Genomic DNA, 19761 nt, shown 5'->3' with positions numbered 1-19761 from the left:
GGTGGGGAAGTCAGGGTTAGGATGGAAAGGCAGAGGAAGACTAGAGAGGGGTATGAGGAATTTTACTTATTGGAGGACAAAAGGAGGTCAAGGGAGTCTTTGAGCAGAGAAGAGACATAACCGGAACTGGATTTTAGAAAAATAACTCTGGCAGTTACCTTGGAGATTAGTTAGAAGGACACTGTATTAGTACAAATTAAAGGTAATGAAGCCGGAGTTAGCATGGCATTGAGGAAGATGTCACTCAGAAGAAGTTTGGGGAGGTAGAATTGACAGGACCTGATAACTACTAAGGTAGACAGGTTAGGGTCCCATAGCTTCTTATCATCAGCAGCCACTTTAGTGGCTGGGGCAGCTTGAGTTTAGGCGAGGAATTGGGAAGAGGGGAAAGGATCAGGTTGGGCAGAGAATGTGAGGATGAGGCTGTGGTTAGGGGATGTGGTTAGGCTGTGGGGAAAAAGGGGATGAGTATATGATTAGTGGCCACTAGGGGCAGATGTGGTTGGGTTAGTGACTGCATCAGGCTGGGAATGGGGAAGACAGGGTGCAGAAAAGGGATGGGAAGACAGGGTATAGAAAAAGAATGCTGGTGATGATGGTGTTTGGAAAAATACATATACGTAAGATACATATATGACCAGTCATTGCATCAGGCTGGGGGAAGGGGAATGATTACACGGATGGTGGCTAAGTCAGGGAATGATGGGGTGAGGTCAGAGGCCAGGTCAGGCCATAGGAGGTTGAGAAGAGATGGGCCTGTGGTCAGTGGGTAATTCAGACTAGGGTGGGGGTGGGAAAGTGAAGGGACATTGGCAATGTCTAAGTAAAGCTGGAGCTGGGATGGGGGATGGGGTATAGCCAGCGGCTGGGTCAGGCTGAGTAGAGGATAGTGCTGTGGTCAGTGGCAGGGTCAGGCTGGGAGTGAAGTGGGGGTGTGGTCAGTGGCCTGGCTGGGCGTGGGATCAGCAAGACCCGGTTTCCTCTTTGGGTCTCATTTCCTCTTTTCTGTTGGGGAGTGGGGGAAGGGGATCTACAAATGGTCCAAGAAAGTAAAAGAGGCTTAGATCCAGGGGGTGGCACACAGCACGGCCTGGGAGTAGGGTATTCAGCAGATGACCAGGTGGAATGTAGGTACATGACTGGGTGAAAATGGTAGCAGAGTAATTTAAAATGATGGGAAAGCTCAGGTTATGATGAGGGTAAATTCAGGTAGGATGTGCGGATTAAGGGTTGGTGAGGGAGGTAGAACTGAGGATGGGAACGGATGATAAGATGAGCATGGGAGAGTTAAAGGCAAGGGAAGTATTTTGTAAGGGGATAGGCAGGATGGGTGTGAAATGCAGAGTCAGGGATGAGAGTTGGAGAGGAGGGCTTAATACCAAGAGAACAAGTGAAGTAGGAGACAGCAGGGCTGAACTTTCAGGGGATTCAGTTATGCCCTTCTTCCATGGCAACAGTGATTCCTTGGTTAGCTTCCCCCATAGTCATCAGCTCCTTCTTCCCTAGGCAGTCCCCAACTTGTGACTAAGCCTTGTACATCCTGGGTCCCTATTTCCCACCTATGTTGTCTGTAAACAGCACAGTCCAGAATCTCTGTCCCCTAACTGTGGTGGCCACAACAAGGGCCTTGGGCTTAGAGAATGGAATAAAGAAGCTGGAATCCCAGATGCCTGCAATTCTAGCTAAAGCCAGAACGCTAGCCTGAAATTAGTTTATCTCTCTGGGTAAAAAGAAGCCCCTGTAACTACATAGGAATAAAGAACTTCCCTACAAAAGAAGAGCATTTACCTACTGCCAACCTCTTAAATTTTATCTGCTCGAGGTCAACTATGCTAGCCTCAAACCACAACCCCTAAAGCTGCCCCAAATTCCTAACATTAACCCCACCTCTAATTTGTTTCCTGATTCCCAGTACCGGCTTGGACATTCATCCCTTTCCTAGCAGACTCATATCCAATCCCTGATCCCTGAAACTGATCTGAGTTTTGCCTTTAGCACCAAATCCCCTGATGTTAACCCTAAATGTTGACCTCTAAGCCTAAAGTTCATTTGTAACTTGATTCCTAACTCACGCTTTCACTGTTTATCCTTAATACCGACCATGCCAACATTCTTTGATCCCTCAAACAAGCTCTAACCTGATTCCTGTTGTTGACCCTTAACCCGACCCTGAACTCAAATTATGACGTATGATGGCCATCCCAGCAAACAAGATAATGACCGTAATCTAAACCTTACCTATCTAAAACGGACCTGACTCACACTAACTCTTAAGTTTTAACCCCAGCTTTTAACTCCTATAGCGACCCTTGATTCCTAAACGGACCCCACCTAATCCCCATCTCACCCACATGCCCGCTATCATCTAACACCAAAGCCCGTCCCCGCCCTGCGCCCCGCTGCCACCCGACTCCTCACGCTCCCCAAAGCCTATCCCAGACATAGGACTGCTCCCAGGAAAGGCCTGTCTCCCCCAAGACGGCCTACTTCACGCCGAGCTCAAGCCGAGATGCGCTAGACGCTGACCTCTCCAACTAATAGGACCCGAACCGGACACGCAGGAGAGACAGGGCCCGCCCGCCTCCGGGTCCAGGCCCCGCGGCCCCACCCTAAGGCCCCCGCCCGGCCCGGTCTGGCCTACCTGCGCTGCCTGGCTCTGCGCCCCGCCCGCCGGCCCGCCGCCCCGCCGCTTCTCGGGTCGCCCTCGGGCTCCGGCCTCGCCCTCCCTTCGACACTCTCTCGGCCACTTCCGTCCTGGGAACGTCCCCCACCCGCGGGCGGCGCCCTGGGCCCGCGCTCTATGGTCGCGGGGGGCAGGCAGGAAGCTGCTCTGGCCCCGTTCTCGATGCTCGGGAGCCGCCAAAGCCCGGCAGCCCCTCCCTGGCAGGAAGCGAGGGTGCGGCGCAATCCGGAGAGGACGCCAGGACAACGCCCGAGTTCCCTTTCAGGCCAGAACTCTTCCTTTTTCTAGCTTGGGGGAGAAGGCGGAGCCGGAGCCCCGGAACCCCCGCCCTCAGGGTGCGAGGCGGCAGCAGGGCCGTCCCCTATATTTGCATAACCCCTGGGACGTGGCGCTGCACCCAAACCTCTTCTTAGTTGGAGGGAACTCCAAGTCCCACAGTGCCACGGGGTGGGGTGCGTCACTTTCGCTGCGTTGGAGGCTGAGGAGAATGGAGCCTGGGAGGCGGGTCCGGAGAGGGCTATGGAAAGCCCTCGGCGGGGAAGCCCGGCCGTAGAGGGACAGTGGATAGGTGCCCGAGGCCTACAGCTGGCCTGGGGCTCGTGTCTGGGCTTCGGACGTTGGGGCCCGGTGGCCCAGCCTTTCCGTAGTTGTCCCAAATGGAGCTGGAATTGGATGCTGGTGACCAAGACCTGCTGGGCTTCCTGCTAGAGGAAAGTGGAGATTTAGGGACGGCACCTGATGAGGCCGTGAGGGCCCCACTGGACTGGGAGCTGCCGCTTTCTGAGGTGGGTTGGGGTTCTGACTGAGGAAAGCGTGGGACGTCCATGAGGTCGGGGATGGTGATAGGTCAAGGCCTGTTCATTGGAACCCTGCGCAGGTACCGAGCGACTGGGAAGTAGATGATTTGCTGTGCTCCCTACTGAGTCCCCCAGCGTCGTTGAACATTCTCAGCTCCTCCAACCCCTGCCTTGTCCACCATGACCACACCTACTCCCTCCCACGGGAACCTGCCTCTATGGATCTAGGTGAGTCTGAAATAAGTTTGCGGGGAGGACAGGGTTCATGGGACTGGCTATTCATACTTTCCCTTTTGCAGAGAATGAGAGCTGTAGAAAAGAGGGGACCCAGATGACTCCACAGCATATGGAGGAGCTGGCAGAGCAGGTACTTGACTTGATTTTCAGGAAGATTGCTCTCATATTCCCCAGGTGGGGGCAGGATTCCCCATTCCTCTCTGACATCCCCATGCAACTGCCGCCCACTTTCTTGTTACCCTAGGAGATTGCTAGGCTGGTACTGACAGATGAGGAGAAGAGTCTATTGGAGAAGGAGGGGCTTATTCTGCCTGAGACACTTCCTCTCACTAAGGTAAGACACTCATTGGTTGAGCAAAGGCTGAAAAGGGATTAAAAGTCCCAAGTAGGCAAATTCTGTTAACTTTATATCAATAACTTTAAAAAAGGATTGAGGTGAGAAACTTAGTAGATTTATTGCTAATGGGAAGTTGAGGCAGGTACCCAATATACTAGATGCAAGGGCAGATTCTCGTTTTTGTTGGGCTTATACAAATTTTGGTGTTCTGTTAAAAAAAAAAAACTCAAAATTATCAGTGCAACATTAGTATTGGGCCTTGGAAAGGACTGTGTAAGTGAAGGGCCGTGACACTTCACTGGCTTCATGGTAATCCACCTCTTGCTGAATGGTAGAACTGTTTAAAGAGTTCAACAGGGTTGGACTAAGCAGTACATGAATAAATGTAAAATCCTTAGTTTTCAGTTTTAAGCAATGAGTGGCAACTTCACAAGCAGAGTACTGGGATACTATGATGAAATCAGTGCTCATTAATAGAAAGGTTACAGGAATTTTTTTTTTTTTGACAAGGTCTTGCTCTGTTGCCCAGGCTGGAGTGCACTGATGTGATCATGGCTCACTGCAGCCTTGACTTCCTGGGCTTAGGTGATTCTCCCACCTCAGCCTCCTGAGTAGCTGAGACTACAGGTGCACACTACCCTGCCCGGCAATTTTTTTTTTTTTGGTATTTTTAGTAGAGATGGGGTTTTGCCTTGTTGCCAGGCTGGTCTCGAACTCCTGGGCTCAAGTGATCTACCCACCTTGGCCTCCCAAAGTGAAGAATTTTAATTTCTTCAAAGTACAAGATGAGTCAGCAGTGTGATGAGGCTACTAGGAAAGTTAATGGGATTTGGAAACTGTAGCGATAGAGTTATTGTCTCTACAAGTCACGAACTATCTTGCTTTCCTTGATACTGGCTAGAGCACATCTTTGACAGATATTAAGAGGATGCAGTCTATCCTGAGAAGATGAGTTAAAAATTTTGTCTTTTTTTTTTTTTTTTTCTTTAAGCTCTGAGGAAATGTTAAGTGCCTTAAAATAGCTAAACAGGGTTTATTCTATTTGGCCCCAGAGATGCTAGGTAAGTCCAACGGATAGAAATTATAAGGAGGCAGCTGTTGGTTCAGGATAAGGAAGTTTTTGTTTGTTTCAAGACAGGTTCTTGCTTTATTGCCCAGGTTGGAGAATAGTGGCGAGATCATGGCTCACTACAGCTTCGACCTCTCAGGCTCAAGTGATCCTCCTTCCTCAGTCTCCTGAGTAGCAGGGACCACAGGCATGTGCCACCACACCGGCTAATTTTTTATTTTTAGTAGAGACAAAGTCTCACTATGTTGCTCAGGCTGGTCTCAAACTCCTGGGCTCAAGCGGTCCTCCTGTCTTAGCTCCCCAAAGTGTTGGGACTACAGGCGTGAGCCACGTCGCATGAATACTGCCTGACCAGTTGTTTTTTTTTTAATAGTTTAAAATGGTCTGGCTTGTTAGGGTTAACACCTGGTCCGTGGAGGCATTCAGAAAGAATCTGAATGCCTGTTGGTCAGGGAAGCTGTAGAAGGGATTTTTGTATTGGAAAGAGATTGATCTCAGTTACTTTTCAACTCCTTTTTCTAGAGTTCCTCTAATGATATCCCTTTCCCTGTTTCCTTTCAGACAGAGGAACAAATTCTGAAACGTGTGCGGAGGAAGATTCGAAATAAAAGATCTGCTCAAGAGAGCCGCAGGAAAAAGAAGGTGTATGTTGGGGGTTTAGAGAGCAGGTATGAAAGGGAGAGGGACTCTGTTGTAAGTATTAGGTTTTTGAAGGGAGGATACAGGCCATATCCCTGTATCTTTGTTATTTCCCCCAGGGTCTTGAAATACACAGCCCAGAATATGGAGCTTCAGAACAAAGTACAGCTTCTGGAGGAACAGAATTTGTAAGTATCCCTCCAAACCATTCCCTTCCTTTGCCCCTCATTTAATGCTTTCTCACTCTTTCCCCTGCCCTACACTTGATTTCTAACTGGGCAGTTGCCTTCACCAGGTCTCTGATTCCAAGAAGCTCCCAGTAGTGGGGAATACATTTACAAGTAACTAAGAATAAGTTAAGTACCAAGAAAAAGAAAGGGGGTAAGAAAGACTTCATGGGCTTTCATAGTAGTTAGGATTCTGGGGTTGGGTTGGGAAAGCATTCTAGGCAGAGAGAAAGCATCCTCGGCAAGAGGACTAGCCCAGCGTAGTCCTCTTGGGCTGGGACACGTGAGCTGGGACAGAAGGTAGAGAACATAGAGAATGCCTGGTAAGGATTATGTGCATAGCTGATCAGACAATGGGGAACTACTGATGATATCTGCAAAGGAGGTTAAGTCCTCGCAGAGTTTTTATTGTTTCGTTTTTGCTTTTTTTGTTGTTGTTGTTTTAATGAGGAACTTCAGGCATTTTGTCCAGAGAGGAAGAAGTCGTTTGCAAAAATAGAATGAAAAGTAAGAGAGAGGATCCAGTGCAGAGATGGAGGGGGTGGCCTGAACAGGAGTTTCACTGTGTCTCAGGGTGCTAGGCCAGGGGATGCTCACTATTGGCCCCTCTCTTCCTCTAGGTCCCTTCTAGATCAACTGAGGAAACTCCAGGCCATGGTGATTGAGATATCAAACAAAACCAGCAGCAGCAGCACCTGCATCTTGGTGAGGATGGTGATGAGGGGAGAAATCCTTTTCTCAGTTGGTCGGGACAGGGCAATCCAGAGCCGTTCTTCCTTTCCTTTTTCCTGTGCTCTAGGTCCTACTAGTCTCCTTCTGCCTCCTCCTTATACCTGCTATGTACTCCTCTGACACAAGGGGGAGCCTGCCAGCTGAGTATGGAGGTAAGAGGCTTAAGGATATCTCTCAGACACGGGCAAGGGGAGAGGCCTGGGTTGGCCTCTGAAGATTGTCTGTCTCCTCAGTGTTGTCCCGCCAGCTTCGTGCCCTCCCCAGTGAGGACCCTTACCAGCTGGAGCTGCCTGCCCTGCAGTCAGAGGTGCCAAAAGACAGCACACACCAGTGGTTGGACGGCTCAGACTGTGTACTCCAGGCCCCTGGCAACTCTTCCTGCCTGCTGCACTACATGCCTCAGGCTCCCAGTGCAGAGCCTCCCCTGGAGTGGCCATTCCCTGACCTCTTCTCAGAGCCTCTCTGCCGAGATCCCATCTTCCCCCTGCAGGCAAATCTCACAAGGAAGGGGGGATGGCTTCCTACTGGTAGCCCCTCTGTCATTTTGCAGGACAGATACTCAGGCTAGATATGAGGATATGTGGGGGGTGTCACCAAGAGCTTGGGGGGCTCCCCATCTGTGTCCAAATAAAAAGCGGTGGGCAAGGGCTGGCCGCAGCTCCTATGCCCTGTCAGGAGGACTGAGGGCTCAAACATACCACACTTACTGGCTTTCTGAGTCTTTTATTTGTACCCATATGTCTGTCACGCCATGAATGTACCTGGGGAAATCAACTGACCTCCCTGAACATTTCACGCAGTCAGGGAACAGGTGAGGAAAGAAATAAATAAGTGATTCTAATGCTGCCTAGGTCACCCTCAACCCCCATTTACTGGCACAATTGGGTGGAGAGAAGGGAAGGGGTATGATTGTCCTGATGGCTCAGGGTTGCAGGAGGTTCAGAGGGGAAGGAGGAAAGGCCAGGCTGGAGGCTGGGCTGTTAGCACTTCCCTCCCACAGTTCAGATGGCTCACTCTGGGCTCAGGTTTGCCATGGCTTCCTTTGGGCCAAACATAGGCCCTGTCCTTAGTCCTGTGCCCCGTTTGATTTTTGGCCAGGAGGCCTTGTTGTGCTGCTGCTGTTGCAGGGCTAGCTGCATGGCCCAGATGCTCAGTGGCCGCATGTAGGCCAGTGAGCGGAACACTCGCTGCTGGCAGTATGCCTCTGGGGTCTGGAAGGCCAGACCCAGGCGCTCCCACACGGTACGGTAGCAGCCTTCAGCTGTCTGGAAGCCTTCCCAAGTCAGGCCCTGTTGGGAGAGATGACAGTCATACATACTAACTTGGCACCCTCTGAATAGCCATTTCCACTGGATAGATGGAGGCAGCAGAGTCTTTGCCTTCAAGGAGCTCCCAGCAAGTGGAGGAGATAACTATGACCCACAGACAGAAGCCTGAAGGCAGGAGCTGGAATGCATACCAGGGAAAAACGGGAGGCTTTATAGACGGATAAGATGGCATTGGGTTATGCCCTGAAGAAATCTGGTGGTTGAAGAAGTTTTCTGGACCAGCATACAGATAGTGGAGAGATGGGAAAGGGAGTGCATTACCTCTTGGATCATGGTAGCTGCCAGCCCGTAGACCACACCCACCCAGACTTCATCAGACTGCACACTGGATTTATCAGGAACACCATGGGGCTGCATCCCATTCACAGCCCCCATGGCCCCTCCTGCAAAGGCCTGGACGTTCAGCTCAAAGATAGTTTGGAGAGCACGGACCACATGTGGGGTAGGAAACACCTGGAGGGGCAAGGGCAGGAACATGGTCTCATATGCTTGCTTCCCACCTCCAGGGAAAACCTAGTTTTCTCTCTGGCTCCTCCTCCTCCTCCTCCTCTCTCTCACCTCAGTGTCTCCTTCTCCTAGGCCACAGGCCTTCAGGAACCACTGTCCAGCACACTGGTCAGACATAACACTACGAGACTGAGGCCGAGAGCTGCTGTCATAGTTGTAATAGCGGCCTGGAGTCAAGGAAGAGAAAAATAAGGCTCCTGGTGTCCTCTCAGCTGCCTTAAGACTACTTAGGCTCCCCGAACTCACCATTCCACAGCAGTCTCTCATAGGCTTCTTGGCCCCGGCTGAGGATGGAAGAAAACTTATCCTGGATGTCCTGTGCCCCACACAGAGCAGCCATCTGGACCATCACAGCCACAGCTGCCAGCCACAGCCCTCCACAGTAAGCACTGATCAGGGACATGGGTTTGGGGGTCAGACTGGCAGCTCCAGCTGCTCCCATGGAGTGTAATAGACAATGAGTCATTCTTTCTTGAACCCTACAATCCCTCGGTGCCCAGTTTCCCACCTCAGGCCTCCTGGAAACCCCTACCCGCTAACCTGGGGCCTGTGGTCACCCATCCATCATAGGTCTGGTCTGCGTAGCCTCCATTTTCAATGAGTCCATCATGGTCCTTGTCAAACTTCATTTCAGACTCCATCACAGCCTAGAGAGGGACCAAGATGTTGAAGACCTAGGTACTGAGGAAAGGCAACAACCAGCTAGGCTCTTCCCAGACACCAACTATACCCCTGGCACACTGGCCACTGCATGTGCATCCCTTACTAGACACACAGGCCACATGTCCTTCAGGAAGTTTTGATCACCCGTCAGGTAATAGTCCCGATAAACCTGCAGCACAAACTTCAGGTTCAGGTCCTTCCAATCAGCAGTATCGTGGATTAAATATGCATTGACGCGGAGCCATGGTTCATCATCTGTGGGAGAGGAGGGGACTTGGGCCACTTGCATTGGTGGATAGGGTAGAGGGTGCAAAAGTTGAGGGAGGGAAGCTGACCTTGGGGTGGACTTTTACCTGGGTCCCCAATATCATGGGGGATGACGTTCCTCCTTTTCACAGGTGCCATCACCCCACTCATCAGGTACCGTCGCCGTGTCAGGTCCTCCCTGAGAGTGGCCAGAGCTGGGGGAGCAGACAGGGAGGCAGGGAATGGGCATGCCTGAGGAGGGGCACACAGCTATGTGTGTGACCGCAGTGGGGAACCAGTAAGCAGCATGCAGATATATATGAAGGGAAGGGAAAGAAGAGACAATCTGAGGGACCACAGAAGTTCGGGGGAATGGGGAGCCAAGAGGGCAGAAGCGGCACAAAAGGGATCCTCACCCATGTCATACTGTAGGCTGAGCTCAAGTTTGGGCCAGAGCATGATGAGGGCAAAGGATGCATAAAAGTGGACATCATATGTGTTGTACATGCGGTACTCTTGGCCTGGAGGAATGAATGAGACACACTGTTGCCAGAATTCCTGCTTCCCCTTCAAACCCCTCTGTAGCTTGTCCGCTAGATTTAGAGGTGGGGCACTGTCACTAGTCCACACCCATCACCCCCTCACCCTAACCAATACCCTGGGGTAGGCAAATCCATCATCCTGACTTGGGGATGGCCTGCCATATCCCAGCCCACCAGCATCCCGTACCCTCAAGGTAGCCAAATCGACCGTAGTCCCGTAGGGTGGGGCGGAGGTGACACATGTTTCTGCCCAGCTCCTCCGGTAGGGAGTCCTCAAGAACTTCCAACCATACTGTGCCTCCATCAGCCAGGAAGTATAGTTCATTGAACAGTGCAGATTTGTACCAGGCAGGCAGTGATCTGGGAAGCGAGGAGGAGGAAATGGTTTAAGGAAAATGTACCTCCCAAGATGGAAAGGATTTGGGGGTTCAGCAGAGTGGGATCATCAAATGAATCACAGTGCAAGTCTACTGACTTCGGTGGGTGGAGAGTAAATCGAGGAGTCCCATTCAGAGTGAGTGCCCAGGAGAAAGGCAAGAGATGGGCCCCACTGGCACCTGTCATCCAATACTGGGCTCTGCCAAGCTGAGATCCTCTCTTCCCACTCTGCGTATCGGCACAGTGCATAGTGGCTGAGGGCAGGTGCTGCATCTCCATCCTGGCCAAAGAACCTTGTATACCGCCTGGGGTGGGAAGGGGAAGGATGAACACAAGCCCCAGGTCAGAGCCCCAGCGCTTTGGATCCTTACACTTCCTTCGTCCCCTCACCTGTAGTGGACTTGGCCTTTAGCTCCAAACATGATCCTGGGCATGTCCCAAGCCAGTGAAAACTCCAGGCGGCACTGGCCTCGAGGTCGCAACTTGCTGGAAATACACACAGCTCCAGCAATGCCTACTCCTTTCTGCGTAGGGGTGCTTTGGCCTGAAAGAAGCACAAGAGAATTCAGGACAGGAGCCCCTTCAGCCCCAGGGATAGGGATCCCTAACATGGAAACAAGGCCTACTTATTACCAGGCCTCCCACCCCTCGTCCCAGGACAGGGACAACCTCTCTTCCCACCATCTCCCAGTCAGACCCCCCATCACCAGTGGGAGAGTCCAGCTGTCCATCCTGAAGTAGATCCTGCCACACCTGCTGCCCCGTGCTGTCAGGGTCAAAGGCTGTGATGTGGGTTACCGTGGTATCTGCCTGTGAAGGGGCCAGGGACTGTGAGGGCAGGCTCCACGAGTACACTGGGTCCCGGCTAGCTCCCCAGCTCCTCTTACTTACTCTTAACCTCCCAGGCCCAGGGGCTTACAGGAGTATGATGAGGGTGGATGAAGAGACCATGCTCGGGTGGAGGTGGGGTTGAGGGGCTAAGGTATAGGGCAGGCTCTTTCCTTACCGTGACTCGTGCAGCTACAGCCATCGTGTAGGGGTTTGGAAGGGTTGGATGATGCAGCAGCAGCCCCTGGACAGTTTCCCTGCCACGCTCCAGACAGAAGGGCTCATTCCACAAACCCCCTGGGGCATCGTCTCCACCCCCCAGTCCATTCCGCATGGAGAACATGATGGACACATCTAGAGCTTCGTCCCCTTCATTTTCCACATCCCACACAAAGACTCCTACAGGCAGGCTGCTGTCCTGGGGGCAGAAGATTAGACTTAGACGGTCCCAGTAGAGCCCCTCCTGACCACACTCTCCTAGGATCAGTCCTGGGCACACAGAGGACCTGACTCAAATACTCCCCAGTGTACTCTTCTTTTGTCCACTTGCATCTCCCCGTATTCCCAGGCAAGCTGCCTACCAGGGAACACAGAAGACCAGAACCAGTTGGGTGGTGGTTCTGGGAAGCCCGTGTGATGTTCATGGCTCCAACCTCCCTTTCACAGGCCATGCAGTTTCTTTTTTTTGAGACAGAGTCTCGCTCTGTCGCCCAGGCTGGAGTGCAGTGGCACAATCTCGGCTCACTGCAAGCTCCGCCTCCCGGGTTCACACCATTCTCCTGCCTCAACCTCCCGAGTAGCTGGGATTACAGGCACCTGCCACAATGCCCAGCTAATTTTTTTTTGTATTTTTAGTAGAGATGGGGTTTCACGTGTTAGCCAGGATGGTCTTGATCTCCTGACCTTGTGATCCGCCTGCCTCGGCCTCCCAAAGTGTTGGGATTACAGGCGTGAGCTACTGCGCCCAGCAGGCCATGCAGTTTCTAGCAGAGGCAGGTCCTGGGGAAGGGAGGGCAATGGAAGATACAGACGTGGGGGTCTCACCTGGTAGTCATGAGGCAAGATGGGTGTGATCTGACGGCAGGTGAGGGTGACATTCTGGCCAGGAAGCTGATAGACAGTCCAGGCTCGGGGATAGAGGGCATGGTAGAAAGCAAAGTACCCACACAGGCCCCAGTTCCAGCTGCGGAGGACAGTTGGGCGCTCCAGGGACAGGACTTGCTGGTACACAGTTTGCCCTTCCCGACGCAGGCACACTGTGAACTTAAGAGGGCAGACAGGCTGGAACGGGGTAACCCACAGGCACCACAAAGTAAGTCTTCCCTCTCCTTAAATCAGCTCCTCCCCTTTCAGAGCCTGCAAATGTTACCACTGCACCAACAGCTTCAAGTCATCTCCCAGGCTCAGTGAATCACCAAGTCCTGCTACCTCCCCGTCCATCTATGTCCCAAGCTTTCTCTCCCTTCTCCACTACGGTGGTGTTAGCACCTCATTTAAGCCCAAACAATCTCCTGCTTTTTCTGTGGCCCTTTTCATCTGGGTAGCAGAGTGATCTTTCTCACAGGCAAATCAAGATATGTCTTGGTTAGGATGTTTCAGTGACTCCCTATGGCCCTCAGGCTAAAGTCTCAACTCTTGCCTGGCTTTCAAGGCCCTTCTTGAGCTGGCCTCTCCCTGCCCATCAGACTCATCACCTGTTCAAGCACCTATAGTCTGTTCATGTAAAAACACTCCGTTTCTTCAGCACACTACATTCTCTCCTCCATGCCTGTGCTCATGCTATCTGGTGAAACCTCTCATCCTTCAAAGCCTAGGTCAAAGGCCATTTCTTTCTCCTCCTCTACTTCTTCCAGCAGCGAGTCATTATGTGTGCCCCCCTGCCCCTCTATTCTAGCATTTGGTGTATTATCTTATAATGTATTGACTGACCATTCTGTGTCCCTGACTGGTCTGTGGATTCTTCTGAGGGTAGGGACATTTTCTAATTCACTGATGCACCCTTCTTCAGAGTTGGCATGTATGTGGAGGGAATGAGCGAAACCTGCAGCGCCGTCCCTTTTTCCGCAGTATACTATCCACCCCTCTCCTTTTAGCACCGATGTGGTCTCACAGTCTCCATTTCCCCTAAGTCTTATTTTCTCAAAAAAAAGTTTTAGCTCTTGGAGGGTAGGAGCTATGAGGGATTAATATCCCTTTCCCTGGTTCAAACTATGCCAAATATTTTTATTGTATACAGTCGACTCTCCGTATCTGTGAGTTCCGCATCAGTGGATTCAACCAACCAAATCTAAAAATATGCGGAAAAAAAGTTGCGTCTGTACCGAATATGTACACACTTTATTTATTGTACAGTACGACAAGGGTTTATGTAACAATGTGTGAGGTATTATAAGTAATCTACAGATGATTTAAAGTATATAGGAGGATGTGCAATGGTTATTTGCAAATACTATAAGCCATTTCAAATCAAAGACTTGAGCATCCTCGGATAGCGGGTCCTGGGCCCAACCCCCCATGGATACTGAGAGACAACTGTATAAAATAATTTTTCGTTTTGTTGGAATGGTACACAATGGTTAAGACCACAAGCTCTTCACCACAGAAAAAAATGGTTCTGAATCCCAACCTTTCCATTTACCAACCTTGTGACCTTGTGCATGTTACTAAATCTCTCTGGATCTTAGTGTCCTCATCTGCAAAATGAGCATAATAGTGGTACTTCCCTTGTAGGATTGTTTTTAATATTAAACAGTATGCAAAGAGCCTAGCACAGTGTCTAGTACATGTTAAGCATGCAATAATGACTGTAATTGTAAGTCACAATTCTGGAAGCCATTCCCCTCAGGATACCTAAGGGATGAGGCAGAGAGGGATCTTGGGACATGGGCAGGGCTAGTAAACGTGAACCAGGAAGGGCATTGTCATTAATTGGACTAAAGATTTGCTAGTCGTTTTTCCTTTGAAGATGACGCTGAATGCTGGAGCCAGGGAAGAGGAACTTCCTAGACAACTCTAAAGGGGCGGTCAACTAGAGAGAGATGATGAAAGGCAGGCCACATACTTCTGGCAGTTTAAGGCCCAGATGTGATGCAGGAGCAAAAGGAAAAAAGTGAAGCTTCAGAAGAGGGAAGAAGGCTAGAGATCTAAGCCTGGGAGAGAAGGAGCTTTAGACCCTAAGCCAGAGAGACCTCCAGGGGAGCGATCAGCAGAGGAGCTGAACTTTGGTGAAGGTTCCTCAATCAGGGTGAGGAACCTTGTACTACATGTCTTTTTTTCCCATGAGTTTATAGACTTTGGGTTTTCTTTTCCCTTCCAGTCCTACCAAATGTTCTTTCAGCCAGGTTAAGTGATTTGGGAATTCTCTGCATTCTCTGTGGTTGGGGGCTGCCTCAGCTAGTTGGGTTGAGGTGGTGAGGTAGACAGGAGGCATTTACTAGAGAAATGCCAGGTCTGTTTACTCTTTCAAGCAATGTGTGCTTGTGTGTGTCTTATTCCTACAGTATATCCTGGCTCAGGGCTGGGCACACAGGAAGCATCCCGAGAGTACTTATTAGATTGAATCTTATTCACATCTAACTGCTACCTCCTACATTAGCCAAGAGGTCCTTCCTTCTTGGCCTGGGGAGGTATTGTCCTGGCCTCTCCACCTCCTGGCTCTTACTTGGTCAGCGATGACTGTCCGGTGCTGATACATTCCAGGGTTAAGCTGCCAACGACAGAACTGGCCTCTCCAGCCACGGGTAATAGTGCCTCCCCCGATGCCACCCAAGGGACAACCTAGAGAAATCAGGATGGTTAGTGGGGTATTGGGAGAGGAAAATAAGCCCATTTCTAACTTTCTAGACTATAAAGCCTGGTTCCTCTGAAAACCTAGGGGATGGAACAGTGCAATTTGCATAAGCTGGAAGTCTCTGCCTAACTGTGGTAGACCTGGAGGCTAGGCCTTCTCTGAGCAGAGCAGAGATGGGGTGGGGCTCACCATAAATCTGTCTTAGGGGTACAGAATTGATCATGTCGATGAAAGGTGTCTTCTTTTCCACCTGGGTCTTCCGGTACCACCACTGCAGGTACCTGAGGAGCAAGAGGCAATGTGAGTGGAAGGGGGCAGGTGGGCAGTTGTTCACAGGCTGAGTCACCTGCCTCTCTCTGTGACCTCCCATTAAGTGTCCCAAGGACATCTGCTTTCAAACCTCTCTTCCTCTTGATTTCTATACAGTTCAAGGTCCCTTCATCTTCCCAGTCATCCCAGCTGAAGTGAAGGAGTGGCTTTGTTTCTCTCCTTTGTTCTCCTCAGAAGGGGCTTTCTGATCTCTCCTTACCTCTCTAGCACCACCACCACTGCTTTACTTCCAACATCAGGAGCTTCTGTCTGAGGTGCTAAAAGGACCATTGATGGTTTCCTGGCCTACGGCCTCCACCCCCAATCCCCTACCTCCAAAACAGGCATAGGCTGCTGGGAATAACTTTCTTATTTTTATTTTTATTATTTATTTATTTTTTTTTGAGACAGAGTTTCGTTCTTTGTTGTCCAGGCTGGAGTGCAGTGGCTTGGTCTTGGCTCACTGCAAACTCCGCCTCCCGAGTTCAAGAAATTCTTCTGCCTCAGCCTCCCAGGTAGCTGGAATTACAGGTGCCCGCCAACATGCCTGGCACTTTTTTTTTGTATTTTTAGTAGAGATGGGGTTTCACCATGTTAGCCAGGCTGGTCTTGAACTCCTGACCTCAGGTGATCCGCCTGCCTCGGCCTCCCAAAGTGCTGGGATTAGAGGCGTGAGCTACCGCTTCTGGCCTTTCTTCTTTTTAAAATGATCATTTTTCTTTTTAATTATGAAAGGGGGAAAAAATCATCTCACCCATAGACAATCAGTGTTTATATTTATTTCTGGACATTTCCTCTCAAGCTTTTTTTTTTTTTTTTTTTTTTTTAATTCAGCATTTAAACTGTGAAGCTTTCTGATTTTGCTCTTGGTAAAGCCTTGAAAAAATCCCAACATTTTCCTGGGCTTGCTGCAGCCCTATATCCAAGAGGCAAATGATTGAGGCTATTTTCAATAGGCAAATGATTCTGTTTTCAAGGCTCTGACATCTGTCCCAGCCTATCTTCTAATCTTATTTCCTACAAATTCTCATTCCACATGGGTCCTCACTAAGTAGCCCCTGCCCTGCCAGACTCTTTCCCATTTCCACTCTCCTGCCTACCTAACCACATTATGCCTACTGTTCAGTCACACCACTTCTAACCAAATAATTGGGTAAGTAACACCTAAGTCCCAGTTTCCTCATCTACAAAATGGGGATACCACCTGCTCTAGCTATCTAATGAAATGGTTGAAAGATCAAATGACATAATAGATAAGAAAGCCATAAAGTACAGGTATGATTATTACTCATATATACAAACTGTTATCTCAATTCCTAATCAGACATTGCCTTGTTATTTCAATGTTCCTCATGTGAGGCTGACATATTTTTAAGTTCCTTGGGGAAAGGGACAATGACAAAGACTAGCTGAATATTACCCTCAGGTCCAAGCACAGGGCAGGACATATGGTCTGCAGTCAATGCATATTTGCCAGTTTTACAAATGAATGAACATACAAACGATGGGGCACAAGAGAGAGAACAGACAGACTGGAGGAGAGGAGGAGAAATGCGATTAAAGAATAGGGACAGCGGCCAGGCGTGGTGACTCACACCTGTAATCCCAGCACTTTGGGAGGCCGAGGTGGGCGGATCACGTGAGGTCAGGAGTTCAAGACCAGCCTGGCCAATGTGGTGAAACCCCATCTCTACTAAAAATACAAAAACATTAGCCAGCTGTGGTGGTGGGCACCTGTAATCCCAGCTACTCAGGAGGCTGAGGCAGGAGAATCGCTTGAACCCAGGAGACGGAGGTTGCACTGAGCTGAGATCGCGCCGTTGTACTCCAGCCTGGGTGACAAGAGCAAGACTGTCTCAAAAAAAATACATAAATAAAATAAAAAGGGACAGCACATTCTAGGGGTGGAAAGAAGAGGGAAGACAAAGGATGGGATGACAGGAAGGCAGAGAATCCTCTCTGCCAGCTTAGAGAAAACTGGACTTTGAAACTAGAGGCCAGAAAGGACTGGTAGAGGAAGGGTGCGGCCCAGGATTAGGGCAACCAGGGAGAGTAACTGCAATCTATGAAGATAGACAGAACAAAGGACTATGTGGCATGGAACAAGCACTCAATAAATATTTATTGAATGAGTGGACTCTGGCTGGAAGGGAGTACAATTGAAATTGAGTTCTCACCAAGGTAAGGCCCAGAGAATTCTGTCTTGCTGGAGCTCCTGGTCAGAGTGCCCCCAGTTCAGCTCCATCTTAGGAGCTCTCTCACTCCCTTAATATGGTAGCTGGCCATTCCTGACCTATTTGGCCTTCTCCACCATTTCAACCTCAGCTCAAGAGTTATCACTTAGAATTCTTGTCTCACCTGTGTTTTCTCCTCATAGGAACTCATCCTATTCCAAAAGCCCTGAATCAGTTACCCCCCACTCTATCCTGGAATGGGGAGCCAGGGTCCAGGGGGTTGAGCACAGCTTCAGGCCTCTATGACTTAGTTCATATTTAAGGGCTAAGAGGCTAGGATGCCCATTTTTTCTTGATCTCATTGTTCCTACCACATGCAACTCAGTGTACTTCTCTATGTACACTAGATCCTATTTTGACCCAAAAGCTTTTGGAGTCAAACTTGGACTGAATTGATTCCAGAAGCAGCCTGGAGGGATGATTCTTCTCTGCTACAGGCTACCCACAGGCACCAACAAAGCCAGATGTGCAGGCAGCATCAGGCCCTTCCCACTCCCCAGGGCTAGGGTTAGATAACTGACCTCCCCATCACAGCCCCACAGCACTGACTGGGGAAATGAAGGGTCTCCTACTGTAGAAGCTGTAAGGGCAGGGTTTCCCAAGCTTTATGCCTCCCTCCACAGTTCTGTGTATATTGTGTAGACTGAGTCAGGATGACCTCAGGGTGATGCTTTCTGTCCTCACATCCACCTGTTCCTGTTAATGGGTCTGGCTCCTCATCACTAGTCTTTGAACTCAGTGGGGGATCTAGACGGGTTCTACGTCTATGGCAGTGCCTCTCTGATAAATGACTTTTAATATCAAGAGCTCTCTATCCCAGAACAGAATGACAGCACCTTCTCATCACTTCAGAGGTGAGGGCAGGGAGGCTCTTCTTACCTACTCCCTGGAGCTAAAGCTTGAGGAAAGAAGCAGTAGTGTTGGGACTCTAACAGTGTGTCTAATGAGGTACAGAGAATGCCCCAGCTGCTTGTGGGAAATAAGGGGTTGAGACCCCCCACCCCCAAATAAAACAACAGTGTGTTAGTATCACAACAGCCAGATTATCCTTTCCTACCTTGCCACAAAGCATAGCTAATCCCAAAGGGAAATCATTGGAAACCAGTATGTGAGAAGGAGCCTGAATGGGAAAGGCTGATTGCATGACCAAATGTTCCTACCCTTTCCTTCTGAAAAGACAAAACACTGGGAGGGAAGGGTGTTGCAAAGAGATGTGATCTGGTCTCACGGTCCAAAACCACAGGCCTAAAATATGCCAGGGATAAGGGCCGCTTCACTCAGACAAGAAGCCCAATGCTTTCTCGCCCTTTCCCACCTCTACTAGAAGTTTTGAGCTGGAACAAAGTGAAGCCAAAGGCATTCTAGGCAATGGGGTCTACTCACCTCAAGCCCATGCCTATATGCTTTATCATGTTGCTTAGGGAGACGTTGTTAGCTTGAAAGGGTTTCCTCTTCTCTGTAAACTCATGAGCCAGACAGATGCGCCAGCCAAAGGGAGGCACCTGGTAGCCCATAGCTTTACCCTCATAGGAAGCCATCAGCTGCCCAGAGTCCTCTGGATTGCAGCAGCCCGTCTCTTTTTGGGGTCGGCTGTCTTCGGGACTCTTGCAGTCTGTAACCTGCACATCCTTGGTGCCGCCAGTCTCTTCAGGGCCATAAACTTGTGGATCCTCTTTGGCACAGCTTATCTGCTCCGAGGCTGGGACGCCGGTTCCCATGTTCCCTGGATCCTGGGTCCCCATGACCTCGATGGCCCCAAGTCCCGAGCCCTCGGATACTAAGTATCTCGCCAGCCTATTCCAGATGCGGGCGCCGGTGATTGTGAGGTATCGTCCCGGAGGGCCGGGCGTTGGGGAAAGCTTAGATGAGCTGGTGTTTCAGTGGAGCCGGGGAGCTCTTGCTTCAGTGGGGGCGGCGACAGCAATGAAGCCGCCTTGGGCTCTCCTTCGGTTGTCTCTGTAGGTCCTGGACGGGAAGGGTCGGGCCTCGTCCTCATTGAGCCGCGATGATTCGCTCGCCCGGCCAAAGGGCGACTGGGCCCGCAGAGAGGGGAGGAGCCGCGGGGCCAGCCCACCAGGCACCGCCCCGGGACGGGCCCGCAAGGCACCGCCCCCGGGACCTCGGCCCGGCCCCTGGGCCACGGCACCGGGTCCCCCAGGATTGGGCGCCAGGTCCCGCCGGCCGGCTCCGGGGCAGCGCCCGCGCCCAGGTGCCA

General features: G+C 50.6%; 3 protein-coding genes across 6 annotated transcripts in view; 1 reads left to right on the top strand and 2 right to left on the bottom strand.

The window, feature by feature from the left end:
- TLN1 (talin 1) overlaps nucleotides 1-2775 on the bottom strand; it is a 34494-nt gene extending 31719 nt beyond the window's left edge. Inside the window, exon 1 of one of the 2 annotated variants that reach the window (XM_002819645.6) lies at nucleotides 2642-2775. The gene's annotated coding sequence lies outside the window, so the exon portion shown is untranslated. The remainder of the gene's footprint in view (nucleotides 1-2641) is intronic. The other variant, XM_054520941.2, reaches the window with a different exon arrangement.
- Nucleotides 2776-3010: 235 nt separating this feature from the next.
- CREB3 (cAMP responsive element binding protein 3) lies at nucleotides 3011-7423 on the top strand. The gene is made up of 9 exons (XM_002819639.6): nucleotides 3011-3468; nucleotides 3561-3708; nucleotides 3780-3847; nucleotides 3962-4051; nucleotides 5685-5791; nucleotides 5882-5950; nucleotides 6610-6694; nucleotides 6789-6873; nucleotides 6955-7423. The coding sequence occupies exons 1-9, from the start codon at nucleotides 3340-3342 to the stop codon at nucleotides 7287-7289; spliced, it is 1116 nt and encodes a 371-aa protein (XP_002819685.2). The 5' UTR covers nucleotides 3011-3339; the 3' UTR covers nucleotides 7290-7423.
- Nucleotides 7424-7428: 5 nt separating this feature from the next.
- GBA2 (glucosylceramidase beta 2) lies at nucleotides 7429-19663 on the bottom strand. Of its 3 annotated transcripts, none has more exons than XM_054520954.2 (17): nucleotides 18930-19663; nucleotides 15193-15284; nucleotides 14875-14990; nucleotides 12258-12476; nucleotides 11392-11631; nucleotides 11093-11195; nucleotides 10776-10929; nucleotides 10565-10690; nucleotides 10195-10367; nucleotides 9882-9986; nucleotides 9573-9680; nucleotides 9389-9474; nucleotides 9097-9203; nucleotides 8803-8945; nucleotides 8608-8723; nucleotides 8311-8502; nucleotides 7429-8010 (listed from the first exon to the last, which is right to left on the bottom strand). In XM_054520954.2, the coding sequence occupies exons 1-17, from the start codon at nucleotides 19286-19288 to the stop codon at nucleotides 7732-7734; spliced, it is 2718 nt and encodes a 905-aa protein (XP_054376929.1). In that variant the 5' UTR covers nucleotides 19289-19663; the 3' UTR covers nucleotides 7429-7731. The 3 variants fall into 3 exon arrangements, with proteins under 3 accessions (XP_054376929.1, XP_002819683.2, XP_024108281.2); XM_002819637.6 differs by having other exon boundaries at nucleotides 9323-9474; nucleotides 18930-19583; XM_024252513.3 differs by lacking the exon at nucleotides 7429-8010 and adding an exon at nucleotides 8017-8167 and having other exon boundaries at nucleotides 9323-9474; nucleotides 18930-19417.
- Nucleotides 19664-19761: the final 98 nt, after the last annotated feature.

This window comes from Pongo abelii, chromosome 13 (assembly GCF_028885655.2).
Source record: "Pongo abelii isolate AG06213 chromosome 13, NHGRI_mPonAbe1-v2.0_pri, whole genome shotgun sequence".
NCBI classification, from domain to species: Eukaryota; Metazoa; Chordata; class Mammalia; order Primates; family Hominidae; genus Pongo; species Pongo abelii.
Note: the sequence above shows the minus strand (reverse complement) of the source record. Positions and strands in the feature narration are given on the sequence as shown.